A 22,781-nucleotide genomic window follows, 5' to 3' on the forward strand; every position below is an offset into this window, starting at 1 on the left:
AAAAAAAAAAATGCTCTGCAGCTGGGCTGCACCTCAATGAACCTAATTGGTGCACTGTGAGCGACCATCATCTTTCCACTGGATTTCCATCGCGCCCGGCTCCCATCCAGAACATATGAATTTGCTCAGACAGACCCTTTTGAGGAGTTGAACAGATCGGTTCGGAGAAAAAAAAAATGGCACAGCGAGTGGTTTTGTTGTTGCTACTGTGGTTCTGTGACAGATCGTGTGCAGGATTTCCCAATCAGATAAATATCGGTAAGTGTCTTTTGTGTGTTTAAATGAAAAGGCTGCAGACTGTGGGGTTTTGTGTGGACAAAAGGTTGCAGTTTGATTCCGGAGAGACGTGCACGGAGCGCGGAGCTCTGCGCAATGATAGAGACTAACTTGATTTCACGTATGCTGCGATGTTAAAACCGCTGATTCTGTAAAACTACAGATGAAAGCCTCCCGTAGTGTTGTCTGTGTCATTGTAATCGTTGGCTGAAAGATATAATGATATTAAGGAGGAGGAAGACGGGATTTGAAGAGTTGCAGACAGGCGCACTGGTCAAAAAAAATAAAAAATGCACGATATAGTTATTCTTTCTAATACGAGTCAGCCTCCTTCTCCGTTGCAGTGGGGCGGATGGAGTTATTCACTAAATGAAATGAGGTGTAACACTGACACGAGTCTTAAAAAGATGCCATTGTGTGATCTTGGTTTTCATCTCTCTTTAAGGGGGACTGTTCATGCGGTCCACGGTGCAGGAGCACAGCGCGTTCAGGTTCGCTGTCCAACTCTACAACACCAACCAAAACACCACGGAGAAGCCTTTCCACCTCAACTACAATGTGGACAACCTCGAGTCGTCCAACAGCTTTGCAGTCACCCATGCGTGTAAGTGTGTGCTTCTATTTCCGTCATGTCCAGCCCCCCCACACACACACACACTTATGTCCACAGCGGAGCGAGCAGAATCATTTATGTCGAACTCATCCATATGGAGCTTATAGAGGCATCTCAATCCAGGGGAGGCAGTCCAGTTCGCCTCACTTCACTCTCTCAAATAACGTCCCAGTGGGAATTTACAAATACAGATTTGTCTGATGTACACAGTGTTCTTCCCATAGTCATTTGTTATGATGGGATTTATCACAAAATGCATACATCCTTTTTTCTTTTTAGAAATTTACTTTTACACAACATTTTACAGACAGAATGTGGTTGGGAACCACGTTGACAGCGTTTGTGGCTGTCTCGAGTTGTACAGAGCTGATATATTACAAATACATGAATTCCACATTGTAAAATAAGTTCCTTCGGCATATAGACATACCGGCCTTGAGAATGCAGCCGATTACACAAACCCCGTGTCAAGGACTCAGTGCTGGAGGAGGTCTCATGTGTTATGGAGCAAAGTTGGATGTTTATTTTATAACTTGACAATTGTTTTATAAATATCCTTATTTTTCATCACATAAGTGATCCACTGTTCCAAAGGAAAGGATTTAAACTGGTAAAGTATCCATTACACATGATTTTTCCACGCCCTCTCCATGCGTGCTATGCGCATATGGTCCAGCCCATGATGCAACTGGTGCAGTGGCGGATTCCAACAAATCACCTCTTTTTTTTTCCCCCAACACCCCCATTGGCTTTCAGTTTCTTGAAATCTGCGGTAACAAATTGGACATGAAGGGGAAGAGATAGAGCCAAGAATGCCATTTTGTGATGTCATTTCAAATGACGGGTTCGGTTTGGCCGAATGGCCGACTCTGAAGACACGCGGCTCTGTCTGACTGGTGCGGTTTGAGTCCCTCTAAACCTTGTGTGGCACGGTCATAATGGCCCCTCTGACTCCCCCTGTGTTACAGAGCATCTCCCCCAGCATTGCAGAGTCAGCTCATTAGCACCCAGCCCTCATAGCGCCTCACCGTGCTGTCATTGGGTGAAAGAGGGGGTAGGGGTGGGGGGCAGTAAAAGAATCCATAGCTCCCCAACCAATGCCAGCAAATGAGTTGGGCTCAGACCTGCAGAGGAGGTGGGTCTGAGCAGCAAGGGAGATAAAGCAGAGCGTCATATCACAGGCAGCAGAGCTGCAAGGGCCCTAACGAAGGCACCCATAAGAAACAATAAGCAAATGAGAGTGAATAAATAATAGATAGTGCCGTGCAATTTCACGCATTTTGAAGAGGAAGGGAAGCATAGTAGGAAAAGGGTTGATATCAGAATCTAATTAAAGTCCGGGGCAGACAGAGCTTTAGTGAGAGGAAGGGGCTCCTGTGGGAGCCGTGGCCCCGTTTCTTGTTTCTCGCTGCCACGTCTTAGCGTCTCCATCAAGAGCTCCGTCTCAGGACTGCCTTGAACTTCCGATGCGAGAGAACTGTGAGCTTTTAATAATGGCGCAAAGTAACCAATGCTGAAAGGACATTTAGCACTTACTGTTGCAAAAATAGGAGAGCGATTGTCAAATGTCATCGTCATGTTTGGTGAGAGCATCGTCTTTGCTTTGATGTGCATATAAATAATCTGCGCTGCTTGAAATTTCTCAGTGTTGAATCTTAAGTCTGCTGCATTACACAACAATTATTATTAACAAACGGAAAGCCCTCTACAAACTCGAGCAAAGACAGCTCTTAAAACAGTCTGATGTACGGGTTTCTTTCACATCTGATTTGTGTAATGTTTGATCAGAGACTTTTTTTCCAGGTAGTGCCCTGAGACTCTTGTCAAGCTGAGCGCTCAAACCGCAAGCTCCTGCTGAGCTCACAACAGTCCATAAGCACCTCAGATTGTCTCCACCGATGTAGTGAACAAAATAGAGATGACGGTTATTAGATATCACTTATCTGCTGACTTCCAGGTCTTCGAGGCTCCGCCTCTGGTGAGTTCTGTATTTTATATTTGTCAGCGCTGTTGTTTCTTCTGCAAGCTGTCACAATTGTTTAGTGGACATTAAAATGTCCTTTGTCATCAATAGCCCCCTGTGGTTGACTCAGAACTTTGTCAGCAGTAGCACACGTCTATTTTATGATCGTGCAATCTGAACTAAGCTCTATTTTTTATTTTTATTTTTTTATTACAAAAATGGCATTTATGGAGGTTAGGGGAATAAATCTATTTCGAGGCAAGCTTCATCACTTTGATCAATGTGAGTTGTGGCTGCCTCAGGCCTTGCAGAGTGGTTGAAATGACAGCTTTTGTTTGGTCTTATCCGGACTCCCCTCCTCCTGAAGCTGACGTTCTGCTTTAGTGTGCATTCTCTCTTTACTCTGGGACAGATACCGCCATAGCCCTCTCCTCTGACTCATCGTGTAGATCACTCCTCCCCATGTGCCAAACATCCTTTAAAAAAGTAATATCACAGAGGCAGAGGAACAAGAGGACGTGCATACGGTGGTTCAAATTAAACGGGCTGGACTGTATTTTTCTTTCTAGAAACAAAACAAGGAAAACCTTTAGGTGTGATGAAGGCACAGCCTCGCGTCAGAACCGCTTCTTTCAAGTCAGTTTTAAAACCTTTTGCCATTAATTGAATTAGTGGCCGGCAGCAAAACAATGTGTGGCTTCAGTAATCCTTAGGGCTCAGCTTTGTATTGCAGAGGCTTGGTGTGTGTGCTTTCGGTGGCAACGCTGTTGTTGCTTTGAAGTGACATCAGAAATTGTGAAATGTGTAATTACCAGGGCCGGGTCCATAATAGCTACGGAAACTAGGAGTCAGGTACGCTCACCGAGAAGACGGGAGTAGTTCAAAGCAAAGGCTACCGGTTTGAAGAAAGCAGAGTCGACAGCATTAATGTTCCTGATAGTCACGGCTAGCCAACTAAATGACACCGCCATCCTTTTCCCTCCTTCTTCTTCATCTTCCCTTTACCTGAGGCGAATAAAACATCAAGGCCCCTCCCCCCCGTCTCTCCTCTTATACGCTATTTGTTGGATTATTCGCCTTGATTCCTGTAAAAGGCAAATTTTGCAATGCTTGGCTTTTGAATCTCATCTCCCCATTCCTCATTCCTCATTCTGTCATTAAGCTAATGGTCTGTGTCCCTTCTGCTAGCCTTTTTACATGTGCCTACCCCTCTTCTATCCAATCCTCCAGGTCCTTAAATCCTGGCAGTAGCAGATGCTTCTTTGGCAGCACAGTTCAGCCACCAGTCTCCCACCGCTGTTAGCTACTGTAGGCGAGACCGCTTTGCTCAGAGAGTGTGGAGGAAATAAGATGAAACAAGAGTCACTGTGATTTGCGTTTCGTCATTTCTTAAGGCGAGAGAGAGGAGGGACAAGAGAGAGAGCAGAGTGACTGTGAGGTGCGATTCATCTTATTGTAATTAGAGACAAGGTGCAGTTAAAGGAATGGTATTACATTTTAGGAGATGGGCATATTTGCTTTCTTACCAAGAGGTAGACTTCGGAGATTGATACCACTCTCATGTCTGCATGGTAAATATGAAGCTGGAGCCAGCCTCCTGTTAGCCTAGCTTAGCACAAAGGCTGGGAACAGGGAGAAACAGCTAGCCTGGTAGCTAGAAAGGTGACAGAATCTGCCAGCACAGCCAAGGCTCACTTATTAACATGTTAGATCTCATTTCTTAAATCCATACAAAAGCCACAAGTGTTTTTAAAGACACCATTCTACAAGTGGTACAAATTATTTCTTAGCTGCCAGGCAACCAGTTGGGACACCAGGAAGTTACTGGTCCCAGTCAAGAAATAGTCCGGTGTATAACCCCAGTAAAGCAGCAAATTGTTGTTTTTACTCTTCGTTTTTTTAATTAAATGAACAAAGTATATCATGTTAATTCATGACCTTTAGAGGTGCTGGTAGGTGTATTAGAGCCAGGCCAGTGGTTTCCCCCTGTTTCCAGTCTTTATGCTAATCCAGGCTAACCTGCTGCTGGCTGTAGCTTCATATTTACCGTACAGTCAATAGAGAGAGGTATCAATCTTCTCTTCTGTCTCTTGGCAGGAACGCTGCGTGTTTCGCCCAAAATGTCAAACTATTCCTTAAACACTGCTTCAAGTTAATAGCAGTGGACTTACAGACTTACGGACTTATCGTTGGGAGACCTTCATGCTGCCTTAAGCAGTGTGCAGAAAAAATGAATTATCGCACATAATGTGTGTGTCTCTCATCATTCTAAGCGGATGTTTAATTCCACGTGATGCAGGACGATCGATGGTGATAATCTGTGAGCAATAGGCCAGTATCAGGATCAGAAAGTGTGTGGAGCCTGTTAGATTTCATTTCAGTTGAATAGGGTTATCATCAACTCACAACAGTGCACAAGCCTATTTTATTTTTTTTGTCTCGACACAACTCATTCTTAGAAGCATCTTTTCTCACTGACCTTTACGCCTACCCGGAGAGTGCTAGCTCCGCACATGTGGGCCAGAAACACCAACGGTCTCTTTACACCGGCGGCCCCGCACTACGACTGAGCACATGTGGCAAATGCCATATGTTGCGAAGCACAAACGAAAGGGCCCTTACCAAATCTTTGCGTGGATCGTTCTGTGTATAGCTTTTGGGTGCAGTTGTTGGTGGTGGTGTCGGTGGTGGTGTGTGCAAATGGATGGCAAACAAAGCGACAGGCAGGCATATTTTTGCAGCACACGGCCTGACAGATACAGGCTATGGTCGACAGAAGCTCCTCAGGTGATTGTAGTAGCGCTACACTTCTTGTCCTTGCAGGCTGTAACTCAGCTTGAAAGGTGTGACCGGGGAAACATGGTAGGAGGAGCTGGGTAAGAGTTGGTGAAACGCAGTAGTGGGAGACACGAAGACTGCAGTAAGGGAAAGCAAGAAGAATTTGAATAAAGGAGGTTTTAGATGTTGCTTTTATAGAGAGTATGTGTGTGCACAAGCGTATGATTGTGTGTGTGTGTGTCTGTGTGTGTGTGTGTGTGAGCGAGAGAGAGAGTTCTCCGGGCTATGGGGGTTGTGCCGGGACACGCCATCACAGTCCAGCTGTGTTGGAGGCACAGATGGAGGTTTGTTTATGGACGCACAGGCGTGTGCATATGCATGTGTGTGTGTGTGTGTGTGTGTGTGTGTGCACATATGCACAGAACCACGCACACAAGACACTGTAGGCGGATGCAGTCACACATGCGTGGACAGACACATAGCTGTCTCCCTCTTCACATTTCTTACTGAGTAAATTTCCCTGTTTTGTACTGAAGCTCCCTTGACACACTCCATCATTCATCCAAAGTAAAGGTCATGGTAAAAAATATTGCCGGCTCACCCCCCGCGTCTCTTTTTTTTTTTTTTTTTTAGGAGATACCGTTTTTGAAAGGCTAGGATTTGTGTGAAATGCGAAGAGTAGACGAGCATGTTTGATAAGCACCATGACTGTGCAAAAGTCTCTGAGAGAAAGACGTGGTGTAATGTAATGGTGCGATCCGGAGGCCAGCAGGCCAGGCGCTCTCCGAGGGAGCTGGATCCGGGGCCCTCGGTCAGATGAGTGGCACAGTAACGGCCCCGGATGAGGTTACGTGCTCTGGGAACAGCAATGCCTCTGAGAGGGGAGCGCGACGTCAGCGGAAGGGGGTGACTGACAGTGTGGCTCAGATTTTTAAAAAAAGAAAAGAAAAAAGGATGAGGCAGAGAGGGGGTGGAGTTTCTGTCAGATGCAGTCACGTTATCATCTGACTCAAGCTTAAAAATGTCTGGCAGAGTTATTATCACTTTTTTTTGGAACATTATGATCAAATATTTCAAATTGAATTTGTCTTGTTACTACAAGTGCTACAGTAATTGCTTCTGCATTTTGCAGTCTTGCTGGAATTTAGCACTGATGAAATACCAATAACTTAACCTACATGTTCTTCAAGTCTTGCCGACGTAACTACAAACACTGGTACTGTGTGTGGTGGTCATATGAAGTTAAAGCTTCTTTTCTTTTTTTTCATACAGCAAACACATAAATGGCTGGAAGAACTCAAAAGGCCAAACCTCCGAAAATGGAACATTATTTTGACCTAATTTTCTGGCCATGAGATGCCCTCCTCTGTATTTTTATTTATTTATTTATTTATTCTAAAGTCAGGCACACAGCTGAAGCCGTAATGAGATTCAGACTAGAAAACGTAGAACACACTCCGAGGCAGATTCAACACAATGAATTTTTAATCAGAATATCAAAAGATCCTCTTAAACCCAACCTGAGGAGAAGTGTTGCTGTCGGAGTGCTATTTGTCTTGGAATCAATGACGCTGGCAGATGTTGTTTGATAAAACAACAGCTTTCCTCACTCGCTGCTGTGGTGGCTTCAGATCTCCATATATCTTTAACAAACACTGGGCTACAGCAGCTATGGAATGTAAAAAGGAATCTGGTGGAGGGCCAGACTTTCTGATTTTTGGAAGATGAGTAAATCACATCACAGATGTATATGACAGTTATCGGTCGTTTGTGTTCTGTGTGGATGTTGGGTTCTTTTGGATATCTTGTGGTTTTCTTTTATCTATCTGCTTAATTCCCCGAGGGCAAATGTGATATATTGCGAGCGAGAAGAGGAATTAAGGTGAAATGATTATGAATGGACTGTCATGGCACCCTAAAAAACATCATAACCCTGCAGCATGCGGTTATTTCAAACAAGCAGCTAACATCGAATTTCCGTTCATGCTGCTGTATTCACATGGTAACTGATGCGTTTGATATATAATACATGAATACTACAGTAATTCTGGGACCGCCAGAAATGCTTTATATGTTTCAGGGATGTTACGTGATTACTCGTAAAGCTTTAACATTTCCAGAACTATAAAAATAATTGCCGCAGCTGAGCAATAACCACCTGGATGTTACCATTAACCAACCAAGAATGTATAAGAATAAGAATTTGTGCACCGCTGACCCATGTGTGAGCTTTATGGCAGACCCACGAAGGCATTGACTGCAGACACGATGCAACATGGCAGCCCATCTTTGCTCTGCACATCTGTTCACCACTGTTCAGATGATAGGGTGGTTTTCTGAACTATAAGTCAACAATGACAGGCCAAGTCTGTGTTCCCTTATTGAAGATGCTATCAGCGCTGCGTTGTGATGAACAGGAGGAGCTGGCTGACCGTACCAGAAGCAAGCGACAAACACACCACGAGGGACCGCACACAGTCCTAGTGGTGCATTAGACACATTCGCTGCTCTGCTCCGTGTGAGGGGGAGAAAAAAAACGGTTTACGATAAGAAAAATAAAAACCCTGCACATGTGGTGCATTTTAAGTCAAATGAACAGGGGGGCGGGGGGTGGGCGGGGGCAAGCTGCCATTGTGAACTATTCATCTCAGGTGCATCGGGGATATGTCTGGCAGCAGCTCAGTTCCATGTGATGGCTGCTTTCCATTTTTGTTTTCTCAATGAGCAAAAACCTCTCAAGGAGAGTGGAGCGCGTCGTTTGTGGCAGAGATCATTTTTTTAATTTGGAAAATGTCATTTACCCTTATGGGCCAGTTGTGAACAGGCAGGGATGGAGGAAAGAAGAAGAAAAGGAAGACCATTTCAAAAAACTCCTGTAAAGATCTCTTACATTGCAGTCAGCATTTCTTTTACTTTTACACCTCCCCTCCCCCTCGCTCTGTCTTTCTCATCTCTATATACCTCCTTTTTATATGTATTTAATCTCTCCCACAAAGCCCATTACAGCTATGTTCCCGCAGCCATTGCAGTCACACTCAGCTAGCTATTGGCCATTCACTAGACTCCCCTACAATATCCGTAATCACTGAATCAGTAATCCCCTACTTGAGCCGGAATAGCGCATCCGCATCGCGCCTCATCGGAAGTTGCTGCATTGGCCTGGCTTCACTGGGTCCAAAAGAAACTCTGAAGTTGTGTTCAATAGGAGATGCTGACTGCATTGTCCTATCCAAGGTCAGACAGCTTATGAAGGAAAATACTTTTGAGCCTTTTTATTATTTCGGAGGAGCTCAGAGAAAAGCATTAATTGGCACCTATGTGCTGTCTAATCTTGTCGGCCCACTCAGACGGCGTTATCAACTGTTTATTGTTCGGTTCCCATATCTGTGTGTGTGTGTGTGTGTGTGTATGGCGTAGGATGATTTTGGTCTGAAGACGGTCAAAAAAAAATGTCAGGACATCGGGGTGGTGTTGTGATGAATACCAAACATGAACAGGGAGTGTCACGATGTACTCTCCCAACTAGTAAATATTGGATCACAGTGCGACGGGGCTTCAAGCTCCCACCTCTCCGTCTGCCGACTGAGCAGACCGATCCGCACGTTTCTGGCCCGTTTCAAAAGAGGCAGTCGCTAGCAGAGCCCTGCCAGAGCTGCATGTCTGTGCAGAAACAAGGGCTTCCATCATAACTGATTGCTTGTGACAGTTCACAGTCGCCGGGCCACTGGAGCATCATAACCTTGTGAAACTAGTGTACGGGCACTCTAGCATACAAGCTGAAGGAGAGGAGGAAGAAAAAGGAAGATATTAGCATATTCCTCGCAGTGATACGGAGATGCAAATAAGGCGTGCCGTGCCATGGTTAGCCTCTGTGGTTAATATTAAACGCATCTTGTGCAGTGACATAATGCAGACCAACACATCTGGAAACAAGGGAAGGGGGGGAGGTTGTAGTCAATTACTGCGACTGTGATTGCAGTCGCAGATTGAAGACCTCAGCAAAGTCGGAGCAGGATCTGTTGATGTGTTGGAATGAACTGCGGATGACACCGAGGCAGAAATGTCTCCTGGCGGGCCCGAGGAGCGAACCCCAAGCCACTCAAATAATTTGATCTGTGTTGTCACCGTAACAAGCGGCAATGCATTCCTGATTGCTCACTGATTCACATCGAGCGCACAAGTTTAATCGAATCTACATGAATGCCGTAAAGAGTAGAATGAGAGTCAAACTGGCCGCGAGTAACAGGCGTGGAATTATTCGGTTGTCGCCGGGTACGAAGCTCCGAGGTGCTTTGACTCATCCGCCTGCTCGGCCATCAAGGAGGTGAAAGCCGTTTGCTTTTTCCCAACTTAGATCAAGAAGACTTTTTAGTAGGGTTGTCTTTACTTTACACACGTCGTACCGCGGGTCCTTCTGTCTTTAGTGCTCACTATCCCCATGAGTGAGAATTAAGTGAACATGATGTGCTCGCTCGACCATGACCCTCCTCTGTTTCCCCCTCCAATGGTTAATTCGGAGAGTACTGTTGTGTGGCTCTTGCCATTTCACACATGGATACATAAAACCTGTGGGCGATTACTCCTAGGCCACTGTCCGTGTTTGCGTGTCCATGCATGACCGTGTGATGAAATATTGAAGTGTTCCATCATTGACCATTGGGTAGCCGTCGGCGTGATTCCTGTCCCTTACTTTTATTTTTCCTCCCATCTTTATCTCCGTGGCGTGGATTTATGTTCCCCCGGCGTGGCGTACTGATCAGGAAAGGCAAAAACCCCCATCTGGACCCATGACAGAGCTAATCCATCGCAGCTGCAGAATGAAAAGGCCGTTTGGAGTGAATCCATTCCAAAGGGCCTCAATGGAAAGCTTCTCTCAGATGCCGGTGGCCTTTGCAGCCCTGACAGTGCTAGAATATGATGAAAAGGGACTTGGGAGAGTTCACTGGCTTAGCTATGTTTACGAGAGGAGGGAATGGTGGAGGAGAGAGAGAGAGCTACAGTGCTGGAGATGGAGAGATGAAGTGACCAACCACTTTGTTTGTGTATGCCCGTGTGTGATGTAAACTGGATTGTAAGAAAAACACAGCACAGCACGTCTCTCCCTCCTCTCTCTGACTACCTGCCCGTCTATAGTGAGAATATATGCTGTCTGGCATTTTAACTACGCATCTGTAGATGAGCTGTACACATTCAACAGCAGACAGGAGTCTGTGAAGTGGACAGTGGCCGGAAGCAAGATGTCCACTTTAAAATGAACTTACTAGAAAGGAGCGTACAATATGTGTGAAATAGCACCTTGCTCTGTCTTGTGGAAATGGGCAGCTATATTGAATAACATACCTTTCTTAAGTATGCCAAGGGCACTGAGAAGACTCGTCTATTTTATTTTTTTACTTCTCAACACTTTGTGCAGTGTTTTTTCCCCCTCGCACATTGTAGTGCTGCTGCTGCTGCTTTACCAAGTCCCATCCCTGAGCTGTAAGGGGATAGACTTTAGGTCTTTTATGCATAAAGAAGCTTAAGTTTGGAAATTGCTCTCAAGTGGCCAAAGTTTGTGAAACGTCAGTGAACATTTCACCCCCAATTTCAGGGGTTTGTCTCCGAGTTAAGCTTTTTAGCCCGAGGACTCCCTGTAACACAATGAAATATTTAGGTGTAATGAAGAGGAGTTTGCAGAAGTGTGTAGCAGCCATGTTATGGGAAACAATGGGATTGGCACAAGATGCAAGTTTAATTAAAAGAATAAAACGTGTATAACACCATCTTTAAGTGCCAGTGAACCCTCTCACTTTCCACCAGCGGTATCGAGCCTCCTCCTGCCGCCACCCAAATAAGATGGACATGAATAGGATGTTTATTGTAGTCTGAATAACCCAGAAAACATGCTCTTAATAATAAACAACGGTTTATTACAAATTTAGTTTTGGACTTCTCCCTTTTGTTTTTTTCCTCCAAAAGAAGTTGTAGCTACTCCCGCAAAGCTATCGGCTTGTTTACAACTTTATGATCGTCTGACACAAAAGCAGCCATAACCCATTGAACCAAGGCCCAGAGCTACGAAAACTAAAAGCTGAGTTGTGATAAACCATGGCTTCCTCTTAAATATTTTTATAGGGACTATTTCTTTGGCTGTTTCACTGAAGACAGTTTAACCTGTGGATTATCCTGTGTGATCAACACATTGTAAATATAATTTTAGTGCGACCGTTAAATGAAAAATAATGTTTTTTTTCATTATTTTATGGCAACTTTATCGCTCTAGCTTAGAAGTTAATTTACTTTGAAGCATTTTTGGTTTTGATCAGCCTGCCACGCAGAACCCGTCCATTTCAGTGTGTCTTCATCATGCTGTCATTAGACTGATACCGTTAAACCTGAGACTTGTTATAACTCGAACACATATCATACGAGACATCACACAGGCACCGAGTTGGACTGTGTTTTTTGTTATTGGAGTTAGTGCCTAGCACATATCCAGACAATGAAAGGTCCACGGAGAATCCATCTTTTCATCTAATATGAGAAAACGTCTCGCGCTCCTCTCTCTCTCCAAGCGACTATATGAAATGGCTCTAAATCCCCTCGCTGAGAATGTTTATTGGTTTTTGTGGGAAAATTTGCTTTAGAAAAGTAAGGTGAGTGGGGCATATTCAAGGGTTTATATGCCAGGGTCCGGGCACATATATAGGATTGCAGCTCACTCACTGTCATCCCTCCCTGTTTTTACATCTCTCGCTCTTTCTCCCCACCACCACCTCCAGCATTATCATTCAGGGATGAAGCGTCATCACAGCAAGGGCACTAATAAGATGAAAAGTGGTGCTGGACTCTACGTACTTAACAAAGCCTGGATTGAGGCTGAGAAGGAGAGGGAAGTCTTTAAGGGACGTCTTCAAGGTTAAACAACTGGTCCCCATGTCCCGTCCTCATTGACTTATTCTAATATTCTCCACAGAAAAAGACAAAGCGCTGGGAGAGACTGATCCGGGAGAGGTAATAATCAAGCTTCACAATACAAACGCCTCCGTGACTCGGCTCGGTTTGTTTCATCGACATCGGATATGAAATGTGACATGTAATTTGATTAGCGACAACCGTGGGGCAAAGGCTTAGTTTACATGCGCTGGAAGTGGAGCTCGTGAGAGTGGCAGATTGTCATCCTCTCTTGGTGGCCCTGTGCAGCACACACATGGCCTTGCATGTGCACATAAGCTATACACGGGGAAACACGGATCAGAAGTCCCCCTAAAAGACTGAAACAACCAGTCAGGAAGCATTACGCTCACACAGTTTGCACCCTAACCGGAATATAGACATTTCAAGACACCTCGTCTTGCAGATTAGGAAAAGAGAGAATAACAAACAGAAACTAGTTTAGCAAGCAAGACTGCAGAACCGATAGAATTGATGTAGGGCAGGAAAAACAATCCGCCGTTTTGACAGTGACGGGAAAATATATGCGCCTGCCAGACATCCACGAAGTTTACTCTTGTTTTTTGTTTTGTTTTTCTTTCTCAATCATCCAAAATACAGAGCCAGGGAGGGTTTCAGCTGCCAGTTATTTCTCCTGATGTGTACAATTGGATTCCAAACAAGTCAGGCGGGTCTATACCTGACATATATCTCCACACATCTTCATCCAGGCGAGCCGAGCTCCGCCGTAGTCAAGTCCAATCAGTCAGGGGCGTCGTCTTAAACTATCCCTTTAATCTCTTTGATATGGCTGAGAGTGTCCTCCGTGTGTCCTCTTGTCTTGCAGGCATCTGTCACGGAGTCCTAAAAGTGAACTGTTTCCTGTGATTCAGCAGAGCTAATCTCCCCTTGTTTGTTGTGAAGACAGAGCCCCTGACCACTTCTGACGGCAACAGTTTGAATGTTTGCCGTGTCGGTTCCGACAAGTTGAACCCTTCCTCTAACTAGACTCGCTCCTAGCACGGAGATGCTGATTAGACACGTCGGCACGCCTTCGGAGGTGCAATCCACACCCCTCTGCGTCCACGGTCCCCGTGTTCTTCCTCGCTTTCATGCTCCATCCTCTTCCCTTCCTTGCCCTTCATATTCATCTTCGAAGAAGAGCGCGCTTTAGGCCCGCAGTGCTGATCGGGAGGATTAGTGATGTGTGAGGGACTTTGTCACCAGCTTTCTTGGAAATCCAATTACAGAATATCATAAGCCTTCCATGTTTCATACTCTGCTGAATCCTCCTTAAAAAAAAATGCACACAGGCACACTCAAAGGGTCAGTGTTCAGCAGCTGTGTGCTGCGGTGACAGCTTCCTGAAGGTGAGAGGAGTGATCATCTTTGAAAGGATAAGACAAGTCCTCTAGCGCTCCTTTCGCCTCTGCATTGCAGCAAATGGTGGACTGCAAGAGCCTGTCGGAGAAGGGCTTGTTATGTGTTCAACGAGATGGGCCGGGGAATACCGGAGAACAGCTCTCGAGGTGAAGCGAGGGCCGAGGGTTTAGGTCTGTTATCTGCTCGTATAGATGGTCCTTAATTGCATCTGTCGAGGAAATGAAATGCAGCGGACGAGGGCAAAGTGAGACTTCTGCATCATCCAACTGAGTTTGAACATATTGAACATTTGATATGCATTAAAGGGAGCTATACGGCGGCATGTGTGGTCTGTTTGACCCGCAGAGTGCTCTCAGCCCCTCTGTGATCAAACAAAAGCAGGAGGGTCAGACCTCGAAGGTGAAAATATCTGTCAGAACGAGTTGAGAGTCATCGACTCCCTTGAGGATTGCTCACCAGCCACTCTCAAAAGTACAGGACTACATCGTCAAGATGGCAGGTGGGGAGGACAAGGGGCTGCTGGTCGTAGGGCTGCAGAGGAAAAACATGAGAGGGAAGAGAAAAAGCTGATGAACTCCAGTGATGGAGAAGTACATGCTTGTAGGCCACACCTGAGCTCAGCGTCTCCGGATCAGTTTCTCTTCTTCAAGGCATTTTATGCATAGTAATTTGCAACAGTCGAACCTTCAACGTGTCGGGAATTATTTGTGGTAAAAACAAAGGTTTTGAACACAGACCGGCAATAATACTTTGAATTTTTACTGTGTATACAGAATGTTATAAAAACACTTTCTATAAGGCTCATGTCTATGATGCACTCTAAACATATGTGAAATGTGTTATAATCTGCTCATAGTACTGTATAATTATAGTTACATACGCTCATAAATAACCGTAATGCTTTATAACAAAAATCACAACACATGATGAAGCATTTTATAATGACTTATGAGGACAATACTTTGACAATACATTTTTTTGTTGTTGCAAGGATCATAGTGTATTACGATTCTCATACTTGTAATACATAATAATAATTTTACAACACATTACATTACTGTTATAATGGCTTACTTTGGAAAAGATTTGACGGACAGAATCATAACACATAATTCATATCTCAGTCTTTCTTGTTAACAGACGTCCGCTCACATCTCATCAGGACTGACTGGGGTTGTCGGTTGCATATGAGCCTTCCAGGTGCAGCATGGCATGGGATACTTTTGTCCCCCTATGGATGCCTTTTAGGCCCAATTCTCGAAGCTTCAAAGAGAATGTAAATCATGCTAACCAGAGTGAGAATTTTACGCTTTCACACAGATTTCCATAATGTCCTTCTCAGTTGGATTCACCACTCTGCAATGAGCTCAGAGAGGATTAAAAAAAAAGGAAATTTTAATTTTATACTTTCATACAATTTCCATTAATTCCTTCTCAAAGGATATTCGACTAGGTACCTAGAAACCATACAGCTCTGTGAACATTCTTTTCTTTTGGAAGATACTGTGATCAGTTTCACACAAACCAAAGTAAATATTCTAACTTGAGTTCAATTAAAATCAATCACCATGCTAATAAATGCTTAACTCATGCAGTTTTGCTTAGTGGAAATGACTCCTGTCATATTTTAAAGTTGCTCTGCTCTGCTCTTCATGTGTTATTCTAAAAATAAGAGCAGCAAAAAACGACTTCCACTTGTTTTGATATTAACACATTTCCATATATCTTTTTGAAAAATAAACTTGTTATTTCTCACGTTGCATGCGGATCAAAATCGTAACCGTGAGAAAGAAACTTGACAAAAATCTCTCACATACGATTGCCATGTTGGAATAAGATCATGTTTCTTCTAATAGTTGCCCTGCTCTCTAGTGGAGAAACACAACATTTATATGTTCCTCTTTGTGTCGAGTCTGCCAGCATTACAGGCAGCCCCCTCTTTCGTAGAGACACACTAATTCGAGCCATTAAAGTTACTGGCCAGTAACCCTTTTTTGTGACTTTTACTAATGTATCTAGCAGAGAAGGCAGTGTCACACTGCAGTTGTATACACCAGATAGATACAATAAAACGTACACATCCATTCTCTGTTGGTAAATATATGCATGCTCTGTTCCAGCTTTACATGACCACAGCATAATATATTAATATATGAGTTTATTCAGTTACAAAATTTAAAGGTTAATATAATACAGCTAGAAAATATGAGAGGAGGAAAATGAACTGCAGGTGTAAAGGAAGCTAGAAAGCTGTCTTTTGTATGTGAAGATGCTTATCTCTTCGTGGGTGAGCTCCACGCTAACCAGCCCAAGTGACAGAGCTCCTTATCCCCTATCATCCATCATACACTCAGACAAACACACAAGCACCTGCATGAAGACACACACACACACACACACACACAGGTGCACGTCTCAACTCACCAGTGGATTGCTTGTACTTTGTGTTTTTCAAACGCAAGCAGCAGATGAGGTCGTTAGCACAGTGGCTTCTTAAACTGCCATGGACGAGCACAGGGCAGGAGAGTTCGTACATCCTTGTATATCGTCTTCTTCACTGCATTTTGCTTGCGCCTCGCTGTGTTTCTCAGCCCACTACTGACACCAGGAATCAGTGGGGAACCCATTGGCAAATGCGTCGACAGCAGAACTGCTCCGTAGCGCTACTAGTTGTCAAAAATGTGTATTTTGTGTCGTAGCCTACGACAGTTAGTGCTATGACACAGCTGTTACAGGGATACAGGGCCCTCCGTGGCTTAGTCGAAGCTGAAGTTGAAGAAGAAGTTGACCCTGAACTGCATCTTCCCTGGTTTAAGTCCAGCTGGGGGCCTTTGTAGGTCTCTCCCTTACTTCCTGGCATCCTACCACTATCTGATTAAGGCATGAAATGCTCCAAAAAAGATATATTAATGGTAATATTTTCAAATATCAATATACTGTATCAAACTATGACAAATTTAGGCAAAACAATCACCTACAAAATTGTCAAATGGGAGTATTACAATGAACTCTCTTCTACTGTTCTGCATCACATCTAAAAATCATGGTATACTCTACGTGCATTGTGTAAAACGACGTATTTAGTTCAATTACAGTCTGAATGGAAACAGATTGTTTTTGTTTAACAATAACATGATTCCAACATCGATTAACAATAATATCTAAATAAACAGCGGCCCTGCTCTAATGTCAGCCACTGGATACATTTACTGTTAGTAGTAAAAGTGCACTTTTGTTCGCTCTCTTTCCACAATGTGCGAGTCGCTGTCATTCAACCCAGTCGGTGATTTAAAGAGGATGTTGATGGAGCAGGACTAGTAATAGCTTCCTTTTAACGTCTCACGGCAACATTGCAGTTGAGTCGCTCTCGAATCTAGGTCTGCCATTTGAGTTAACAGTTTGAAGCACTTCACATCTCTATATGACAAGAGCTGATGCAATCCCCCAGGGCACTTATGAGCTATCTCCCAGTGACAGCATCCCTTATTCAGAGCAAGACAGGCTGGTCCTGATGTAGGCTGGGGAAACTGGGAAAGGGGGGAGGGAGGGAGGAAGCGAGAGAAGTTACGAGGACCAGGAGGAGAAAGAGGCCGAGACTCTGGGAAAATGGAGGACACGTGGCTGAGAGGAGAAACAACGGAGCCAGAAAGAGAACGTGGGTTTTTGCGGAAAAGGACGAGGCAAACAGCTAAAGAGACACAATCATCGTTGACATTTACTGTTCCCAGCCCCCCCTTCCCAAGGCTGTGCAAAGCTCTGGCTCATGGGCCGCGAAAGAGCATTCCAAATACTTTGAGTGAAAATGTTTTTTCTTCTTTTTAATATGAATTAGCTCAGCATGCCTGCAGGACACCACATATCCCTCTGAACTAGCATTCCAGGCCAGCCATCTCAAGCGATGCATCAGAAATGTAACATCCCCGTAGCACTGCCGAGTGTCCTGATTATAGAAGGGAATGAGGGCGGCACACTGTGTGTGTTTGACCAGTGAACTGGAGATGGGATGCATGGCCCCCTGCAGCAGGGAGGAGGAGGAGGAGGAGGAGGCACGGTTAGCTGCAGAGGAAGAAAAAAAAAAGAAGGGAAAATGAGTCTGAGAAGGAGAAGGAGCAGATGAGAGGGAATTTTCCTTGTGTTGTTTACCACTCAGTCCCCGAGCAAGCTCCTCTAATGGCTCAGTGTAGATGCACATGGTTGTCTGAGGACTTGTGAGTAAATTAGCATTATTGAAATTCAAGGTGACACTCGCAGAATCGTCGAATTATATTAACTGATGTGTTATTTTGTCTGAGTTGGAGACCGGTCCGGTCGTCTTATTTCCACCTACAGGACATTTATTTCACTTTAATTAAATTACTGACAGAGATGAGGATGATGCATTTCTCCACAGCAGCTCTCTCTCTCTCTCCTGGCTGTACTGTGCAATTTTATTTTTGTCTTTTTTTTCTTTTCAACCCAAGTCCATCACCAATCTCTGCTCCGCTGGTGGAGCGGGACGATATTATGTGGGAAACAATGTGAGAGGGGACAGAGAGAGGCACTCAGGTGGAGAAAGATACTGCCACGCTTGAAGAGGATGTATGCTTTGGGGGATGACCAGATGGCTGAGGCAAAAGGAGAGGTCAAATAGAGTGGTGAGGAGAGTGGAGAGAGACAGTGAGGCGTTGAAGGAAGAGGGGGGATCAGTACTGCATGGAGACATCTCTGAGTGTAGGAATACATACATATACAGCTCTTTCCATACAGTCTGTGGAATCTTTCTAAAAACAAGTTTAAGTTCCGAGTTTGGCTCTTAAGAATTGCAAATAATAGGGAGCTCAATAATATTTAGAAAGATCCAGCCAGTCCTTTGTGTTAAAACTATGTGCATTTTTGTTTTTGTTTTATAGAACTTATTCAGCTGGAATCTTGGTGCAATACACTCTCCCTTTGACTGCAAAGAAACATTAAATTCCTCTCGGTCAATATGTTCCTACTGATTGCTTTTTTCCCCCCTTTCTATTTCCTATTAATAAACTTCCCAGTGTATATAGTCTGCTCATTTGTTCTGCTCTCTCGTTATTCACCCTTGACTGGAAGAGTTTACGAAAATTTAAAAGAGTAAGAAATATACATGCGCCACAAATTAACGAGGTAGCAAATTGGACCAGCTTGTTACATAAAAGTAGACCAATTAGAAAGTTACAATGTGATGCAGAAGTATGTGATTTAAAAGACGGAGTCGCAAAAAAAAATACCCGCTAGCTCATTCCTCACTAGGTGATCCCGGCTGTTGGTGATAAGAGTCAACACTCCTTTTGTTTTTCTCCACCAGCACTGAGTGAAACAGCAAATTGTTTTCCACTATTGTCCCTCAGCAGTTTGAGAAAGCGATGGTCGTAAAAAAAGTGATGGTCATTTCTACTGATGTGGGGAGACATTTGCTTAATCAATCACGATGGACAGCGTTGCTTGTTCCACCTGAAGGTTTCTGGAGCTCAGATTTACTATCACCTGCATGCTACAGTATATAAACGCCTTATGAACCCACGCTGTCTCACCATGTGGCGTGGCTTGTTCGCCTCTGACCAAGGACATGTGCCGGTAGTGATTAACAGTGAGAACACAAGGTTTCTGCACAGCACAGCTTACAGCCTGCAGAAGTTGGAGGTACCGGCGGTGTGCAGTTCTTGTGGCAGGATGCCTTGCAGAGCTGGTATAGGATGCTGGCAGATCTGGTGCAGGGAGACTGGCCAATGTGTGCCCCCAAAACAGAACAGGTCATCCTTAGTCTAGAACATCCTCGCAAAACCTCACCGCCATGGGAGACCATACCTGCTGGCTCGGATCACTCTAGATGGCACAGCTCATGGGATCCCTGCAACGCGCGAACCTTTCCGCGGCAACCCCGAAAAGGGTGCAGCATCGAGACACTTGACATCTAACGGGGGCAAGAGAGGAGGTTACGGGGACGTATCTGTTACCGAAGCTCGGGCTTGCTTTCAGCTCAACCTAATAAGCTGAGGACAGCTGAGCAGAAAGAAAGAGGCTGCCAGATCTGGTCCCCTAGGATAGGTTCTGTGTCAGAACTGGCCCAAATTAAGAGGGAGTGCAGAGAAAACTGGGCCTCAACGAGGACTGCAGCTCCCACCGCCTCCCATTCAGTGCGGGAGATTGCACCACTCACCCTGCAGCACTTGCCCACAATACCACTGTCCATCTGTTGATTCACTTATCAAGAAGCAGTGTTGTGTGTGTGTGTGTGTGTGTGTGTGTGTGTGTGTGTCTGCATCCTGGCGTGCGTGTGGGCATGCTTGTGTGAGTGTGTATGTGTGTGTGTTGCTGAGAATGGCTGCTTATACCTTGGGAGAGGTGTCTGTACCAGGACAGATAGGGAGGGAATAGAATTAAAAAGGATGAGGCAAATCCCACCAGTGACTAGATGTCTCATTCTCACAGCAATTGTGCTTAAGAGCCGTATACATGAGCACCGCCATGTTGTCCTCTTGAGTGCCTGAAAGGTTCGCACATACTGTCGCACTGTTAGACAAAAAAAAAAAAGTTATTGTGTGCATACATGTATGGTTTCAATCTCGCCCAACGTGTCCAGTTCAGCATGGATGGACCTTGATGAGTGCTGAAACTCGTCATTTAGAGCCGTGTCTAAACAAGAGCCTGTAAGCTATGTCTGATGCATCGTATCCTGTAACAATTGAACGAATACCCGTCAGCCAATCGGAAACAAATATTCAACACAGCAATTGAATAAGATAGGTAACGCCTGCCTTCCCTCCTGTCATCCAACCGTCGTGCTGGAATATTCAAAGTGTTTACGGATGTTAAGAATGCCTGATTAGCCAGTGGGAGCACTTGAGAGTCAATCAGAATAAGTGAGCAGCCATTCATGATAGGGTGGGAAAGCAGAACGCACCTGTAGCTCTGACTGTTAGTTTACACATTAATGGCTTCTGACTGACTGGAAGTCGTCCCACTAGAGCGCCTGATGAATACACAAACAAATGGAAACGGTTTTTTTTTGCCTCTCAAGAAATGTCATCAGACGCACACAATAAAAGAAAGATGGAGAAAAAAACATTATTGTATTACTGAGATGTTCATTCCCTGAAGTGGTTGTTATAGATTTGTTCAAGTGAAAACATTCAAATGATGGTGCAACTGTTTATTTTCTTCGTCCTTTGGTCGCCTCAGAAACTCATTTTCACTGAACAGTCTGTAGCTTGTTGACAGGGTGTGTTTGTTTTTCTTTCTCTTCAAAATTGGGGGGGGGGGGGGGGGTCAATCTTGTCTTAAAATGTGATCCCTATTTGTTTACCCTGTAACTATGCAAAGCTACCGCTCAGGTGTGTAGCTGTTAGTGACATCGTGGCACCGACAAACACAAATACTGTGGCTTCAAGGTCGCGGCAAGTGAAGCTGCATTCACTTTGCACTCGAGGCAGAAAGAGCTGTCTATTTCAGCTCCTTTCGTAGGAGGCAACCGAAGCGGTGACGGGCAGCTCACAGCTGCTGCTTAGAATGCTGCAGTGAGTCGTTCGACAGGGAGCTTCTGGTGGGAGCTGGAGACCTTTCGGTGAATGCCGTGACTTTTTTCCTATCCATTGGCTGCCGCTTTGCCACCAAAACAAACACGCACACACTGTACCGCTTGCATTTTACAGCTGCGTGATGTTTGCTGACATCCTGTCACTATGCGGTCCTCTATTACCAGATCTGCTCACCTTCTGATGCCTTGTGCAATGTGTATAAACGTGCATTTCTCACATTCAGATAGGTTATCCGTATTCAGATAATGACCGTTAATACCAGGTGTAAATAGGATTTTATATTGTGATCACTGGGGTTGGGTTCCATTTAGAGCTGCAACGTCATTATTGATGACTCCAATGATTATTTTCTCAATTTAACGGGCACTCCAGTTATTTGGTAATAATACAAAGTCATACAAAGTATTGGGAAACGGTCAAAGCAGCAGAGGCAGAGATATCCTGACTAATTGACTCAAACTCTGGATCCTACGTTTCCCATAATTCAACTTCATAGTGTCTTTCATTAGACCCTTCCTACCTGGTAAATACCCACATCTTTCAAACTCCTCACCCCCAATTTGGGACACAGGATTCCTGTTATAGTTGTGTGGTGTGTCCATAGTCCATAGCCAAGCCTAGATAACCCTGATGTCATCATTTGGGTTATTTTACAGGCTGAGTAGTAGACCATTAATTTCAATCAGGAACTCTCTGATCAAAGAGTAATAGAAGATCAATTAGTGAGAAAATTAATTGGCAACTATTTATTTTTTATCACCTTGGGCTGTGTAATTAAAACGGCCATACTGTTGTTATAATAAAAATAATCTGTATTATTATTCATATTTTTACAGGACTTTGTCAAATGTCTTTGGGGGTCGTTTAGAGTGACATATACCCTTAATTGGCTATTAGTGGTGGGTCAAACAACCCAATTGATCTGTTACTGCCTGAAGTGATGAGGCACACGTTTGTGAATGTGCATATTCTGCCGAATGACGTCCTAACGCTTGTGTCCTCTTGTCCTCCTCTGGCCCCGCAGTCTGCTCCCAGTTCTCCCGCGGAGTGTACGCCATCTTCGGATTCTACGACAAGAAGTCCATGAACACCTTGACGTCGTTCTGCGGCGCCCTGCACACCTCCTTTGTCACGCCCAGCTACCCCACCGACAACGAGGTGCAGTTTGTCATCCAGATGCGCCCCGCCCTCCGCGGTGCCGTCCTCAGCCTGCTCTCTCACTACAAGTGGGAGAAGTTCGTCTACCTCTACGACACCGACCGGGGTAAGTGACAGCATGGGCCCTGAAGCCAGGACTTCCAGCTTGAATTAC

At 44.6% G+C, this 22,781-nt stretch overlaps 1 protein-coding gene across 3 annotated transcripts in view; it reads left to right on the forward strand.

Moving 5' to 3' along the window:
* Positions 1 to 6: 6 nt before the first annotated feature.
* Positions 7 to 22,781, forward strand: part of gria3b (glutamate receptor, ionotropic, AMPA 3b) — a 75,161-nt gene continuing 52,386 nt past the window's right edge. For all 3 annotated transcript variants that reach the window (XM_031858090.1, XM_031858089.1, XM_031858091.1), the window contains exons 1-3: positions 7 to 258; positions 722 to 880; positions 22,494 to 22,733. In XM_031858090.1, coding sequence (XP_031713950.1) covers positions 177 to 258; positions 722 to 880; positions 22,494 to 22,733 — 481 coding nt within the window. In that variant the 5' untranslated portion in view covers positions 7 to 176. The remainder of the gene's footprint in view (positions 259 to 721; positions 881 to 22,493; positions 22,734 to 22,781) is intronic.

This window comes from Anarrhichthys ocellatus, unplaced genomic scaffold, assembly GCF_004355925.1.
Source record: "Anarrhichthys ocellatus isolate YVR2014 unplaced genomic scaffold, GSC_Weel_1.0 scaffold19, whole genome shotgun sequence".
NCBI lineage: Eukaryota > Metazoa > Chordata > Actinopteri > Perciformes > Anarhichadidae > Anarrhichthys > Anarrhichthys ocellatus.